At 36.3% G+C, this 4,941-nt stretch overlaps 1 protein-coding gene across 1 annotated transcript; it reads right to left on the reverse strand.

Annotated features, from left to right (window-relative positions):
- Positions 1-537: 537 nt before the first annotated feature.
- Positions 538-4,125, reverse strand: LOC112498857 (nicotinate N-methyltransferase 1-like). Its single transcript, XM_052443897.1, has 7 exons — positions 3,168-4,125; positions 2,005-2,042; positions 1,793-1,832; positions 1,616-1,665; positions 1,402-1,530; positions 1,036-1,246; positions 538-821 (listed from the first exon to the last, which is right to left on the reverse strand). The coding sequence occupies exons 1-7, from the start codon at positions 4,123-4,125 to the stop codon at positions 739-741; spliced, it is 1,509 nt and encodes a 502-aa protein (XP_052299857.1). The 3' UTR covers positions 538-738.
- Between the last annotated feature and the right edge of the window lie 816 nt (positions 4,126-4,941).

Raw genomic sequence — 4,941 nt, forward strand, 5'->3', positions numbered from 1 at the left:
TGTAAAATTAAAAGCACCACAAAATAACAAAAAGAAATTGATTTATATCACAAAATCTTTCATTTCACATTTAAATATTATTAGTATATATTACAAATTCAACTTCAATAGCCAAAATATGAGATATCCTACTCTCATAACTAAATAATCCAAATTCAATACTTAAAAATTTCTACCATCCAATCAAATGCCTACTACTTGTGGCTAAATTTAATAAATCTAGAAGCTAAATTGAGAATGATGACTGTCTTTCACTCTTTGAATATGAGTAGCATAATTGTGTTATCACACCAGCAGCTTCTCCATTCAATAATAAATCTAGAAGCTCAATTGAGAATGATGACTGTCTTTCACTCTTTGAATATGAGTAGCATAATTGCGTTATCACACCAACAGCTTCTCCATTCAATAGACTGCATGGGTTATGATACAAGTGAAATTGAGGAATAAACACTTCAAACACATTGAGCAAATCTGCATGCATGGAAAAGGGAGAAAAAATTAGCTGCCAATTCCCAACCATTAGAGAAACAATGGTTAATATAAATAAATCTATTTTGTTCTAAAGAAAAAATATTCATACACTATTTATAAGTAAACTCAACTATTTCGAATGGTGGAGCACATATGTGTGAACAACAAAGCATCACATAGCTCAAAGTACATTAACTGTTCTGTGTCTTATTCATTTTTCACTTTAGCTTTTATTTTAGCAGTTTTTTGAGAATAAGCTCCAACTCAGAAGGTGAAATCCAACTTCCATATGTAGACATTCTTGCAGCTGACAGCAATTAGTTTGGGACTACGGCTTTTTTGAGCATCTGGCATGGATTACATTGAGATATACAATTTACATACAAACATTAAAGAACTAAAACATTATATATATTTAGAGACAATTCAAATGTCAGCAAACTACTATATTTAACTAGGTTTATTGGTTTAACAAGTGGCACGACAATTTTTTAGATAGAAATGTACAGAAACTATAAAGGAAAAACATTATCAAGACACCATTAAAGAATCATGGAGTACCTTTACCAGATTTGTTTGCTTTGCAGGTGGGCTGTGATGATGATGAGCATAAAGCATTTTCATTTAAGTGGACAAGTGCCTTAGCTTCTTTACTTACTACAGACCACGTGTTCTCCCCATCTAGCCTTGCACTTCCAAAATCATGAAATCCATCTTTGTGGAATGTCTTAATGCCATGAGTGAGTGAAAATTCTGGGAGTGCATTGGCCTTCTAAATAAAAAGAAACTTGTAAATAATTCTTGTGTCAAGTAACAAGGACAAAAATTTACTTGGAAGCAGCGCATCCATGAAAAGATAGACGCAGATAGCTACAGAGACGCAGTCAACACATAATAGCTAATCCTAAACCTTATTGGATATAATACCTCATTAGCAGAGATTGCTTCTTCATCTGAGGTACATGTTGATGCCTTCCTTGGCGAGAAGATAAAACCAACCTCATCAGGAAATTCAGGCGTTTTAACCTCGTCTTCCACAAAGACACTTATTTGCTTCTGTTACAGTGACATACACAAATGTCAGTTTCTCCTAAGAAAACTGGTCGGAAATTGAAAATTCTATTCAAATTTAATCACTTGCCTTTGGTGATAAACTGCCAGCAATCCTTCCACAAGTTTCTCCACGAGTACCTGTATGTCAGAAACCAAGTTTGTGCTTTGGAAACTAAACATGAATATCGATGAACAACACCCTCAACAATCTCATTAGCGTCAAAAACATTTTATTACAAAATAATACTACGGTCTCAGAGCGCACCTTTTAGTATGTCTAGTCGCGATTGAAGTTGCACTACTTCCTATCAATTTACAAAAATTATAGCATGAATAAATAAAACAATTGCCTCTAAATTTACAAAATCAACGTCATCACATCAATTGCGTGATGGATAACAATTTAAGTAAATTTTAATAAAAAATTATTCAACAATTAAATCGAATGACAATTAAACTGGTAAATTGAAAACTGACCTCTTTCTCCGATGGCCCACCCAACGAAACACAATTATCTCATAAATCGACGTTAAAATCTTTCTCATCTACAAATCAAAAAATTTGAAAAATAGAGAAATGCTTAAAACGTGTACAATGTTTAGTGTATACATAACATAAGAGTATTTCAAAAATAACGGCAACCCTGTATGAAATGTCAATCAAATTACCAGAAATGCTTTGATCAGAATCTTCATCTCCCTGAAAGGGCATAAGATCCCGGCAAAATGAAAAGAAAAAAATAAAACGAATTATCATCTACAAAAAAAAAAACAACTTTAGTTGGTTAAAATCTATAAACTAAGTGCGGCTCGGATAGCAGAATATGACTAGAAAAACAAAAACATTATTGAGTAACCAGAACATCTAACGCCGCATATGGGCACCAGAACAAAATTCATGCAAAAATATGGAAGTTGAAAAATTAGCAAATGCCGCTAATCGAGTTAATGGAATGCGAAACCTGCCTAGATAGTGGAGGAGTTTCGGTAAAAGAGGACCATCAAGCATAGCTAAGGAGGAAGAATGCAACTTAAAATAGTTATAGTTTCATTACGAATTAAAAAAGTTTAATTCTCTAATTTTCAATACAATGGCATCTCCTATTCATGCGCATGCATCAGCAGCATTGTTATTGATAGAACTGAAAAATTGGCACTCGGATAATCATATGGTTGTAGACACTGCTCCAAAATAATCATAAAACATGGAAACTAATAAGGCCACAGGTTCTGGAATGCCAAAAGCTGCACACATATATATGGGTCAGTCACGAATAAAAAGAAACGAATTATCATAACCTCAACACGAATGGGCGTAGTCACTATAGGATCAGGGCGGCACAGCCCTCAGCCACTATAGGCAGGGGTTATATTAATGGTTGTGAATGAATAAATTCAAATATCAACTTTAGTAATCAACTTATTAATTTACAAGTATTTTTTTATATTATGATATCGTATACTCTACTAATTGTATTTAAAATATACACACACATACATATATACATACCAACTTATAATTGTGAGGTAAGCTAAGACTCGAAGCTATTCCTTAATAATCTAACACTCTATATAATCTCAAGTGTGGAAAACCAGTAGAGAAACCAAGTTGCTTAAACTCTTGTTCAGTCATGTGTTTACCTTTGGCCCTGTAGATGGTCATAACAAAAATGTCCCCTTCTAAGAGAGCACGAGTCCTCTGACTTTCGTTTGAATCATCAGGCAGCACAGGCTCGCAAGCAATTAGTTTTCCTCCTGTCGGAAGAGCCTTGTAACAGTTCTCCTCCCGCGGGAAGAGCCTTGTAACAGTTCTCCTCCTGCCGGAAGAGCCTTGTAACAGTTCTCCTCCTGCCAGAAGAGCCTTGTAACAGTTCTCCATTATCAGCTTGCATTCATCATCAGTCCATGTAGTTAAAACCCACTTCATAAAGATAGCATCAGTGGCAGGAATGGACTTAAACATGTCCCCACCAATATGGGTCACTCCAGGGATACTTGGAGCTTCCCCAACAACCTCAGGCAAATCAAAATTCATCCCTTCACATATAAAACGATGTTTCTGTAATATCATCCTCAGGCAATCACCTGCACTCCCACCCACTTCAACCAATCGCTTCACACCTTTGAACCCATTGTAACCGTCCAAAACAGACGTCATGAACGGCACAGACACTCCCGACATGGCTTTTCGCATCAAGCCGTTCATTTCAGGCATCTTCCCATAATAACTATATGCCGGCTTGCCATGGACTTTCACAAGTGGCTCAATAGTTGGGTCCAGAACGGCCTCGTACACTAAAGGCCACATGCTCATAAGCGCGTCCTGGTGATGCTGGAGCACGTAGGGCGCGTACGATAGACCCTCGGCATCAGTAACCAGGGATTTCCCAATCTCGGTGATGCTGTACTTCATTTGGCCTCCAAATTCGCGATGCTCCGAGAACACGCCGTAGCTGGTGAGCAAGCGGAGGATACGTTGCAAGTTCTCGGCATCCCCACTGCCGGATGGGAGGATATGTGTCAAGATCTGGGAGGCGGAGAGAGGGGTGTTGGCCAATCTTACCTTCTTCCTGCCATCTCTACACTCGTTATCTTCCATTACTGCTTACTGAACTCTGAGCTTTGATTTCGCAGCACCATGCCGGCTAAACAAAAAGATAAGACCTGAGCACTTTTTGACAATTTGGATGTTAGGGATTTTTCAGATCTGGGGAGCTTAGGAGGGAACGAATACTTTGGTAGAGGGAGTTAAAAAGTTGTATTTTGGATAAGATAAGATTTGTCCATTTGTTTTGTTTTTATCCACTTAAAAAGCACAACTCTAAAAAAAATTAAAAATAATTCGTAGCTTAGTGGTCTTTTGATTCAATGTAGAAGCTCTACGTTTAAGAGGTCTTGGGTTCGAATTCAGACTAAAACAAAATTAAAATGATAATTTTTAGTTGCTGATACCTAAGCGTCATTGATTGCTATTACTAAAGCTATTGATACTTCAGTATTAGTAATTAGTGATACATATCTGTTAAACGCGGAAAATGATCCAAATATATATATATACTGATACTTTTAAATAAAGTGTCAGAACACAAGTATCAGTAAAGACCATTTTTCTAGTAGTGACAAGATTTGAGTTCAAGAATTAATTAGTTAAAGAGCAGGCATAAGTTTAAGATTTTAATGGTAGATATATGGATACACTAGAAGCTGAAGGTATTGAAGTGGAAGATGACATTTAATCAAGTAATGGTGAATTTGATCCTATATATTATTATGGTGGTGGTGAATAAGATGCTAGTCTTGATGATTATAAGTTAGAGGATGTAGTTGATTATGATAAGGACATTAATGAAGAGGCACGGGAGGCTTATACTAGCTTAGAGGCAAATTCTAGGTGGTTTATATTTAGTGCAAATGG

The sequence above is a fragment of the Citrus sinensis genome, chromosome 1, assembly GCF_022201045.2.
Source record: "Citrus sinensis cultivar Valencia sweet orange chromosome 1, DVS_A1.0, whole genome shotgun sequence".
NCBI lineage: Eukaryota > Viridiplantae > Streptophyta > Magnoliopsida > Sapindales > Rutaceae > Citrus > Citrus sinensis.

What these genes read in the sequence shown, in the direction of transcription:
- LOC112498857 (XM_052443897.1), bottom strand. Translation starts at nt 4,125, where the DNA reads ATGGAAGATAACGAGTGTAGAGATGGCAGGAAGAAGGTAAGATTGGCC. An exon ending in GTGGGCCATCGGAGAAAGAG is followed by an intron (nt 1,833 to 2,004) that starts GTCAGTTTTCAA and finishes GTAAATTGATAG; the next exon opens with GAAGTAGTGCAACTTCAATC. An exon ending in AGCAAACAAATCTGGTAAAG is followed by an intron (nt 822 to 1,035) that starts GTACTCCATGAT and finishes AATCCATGCCAG; the next exon opens with ATGCTCAAAAAAGCCGTAGT.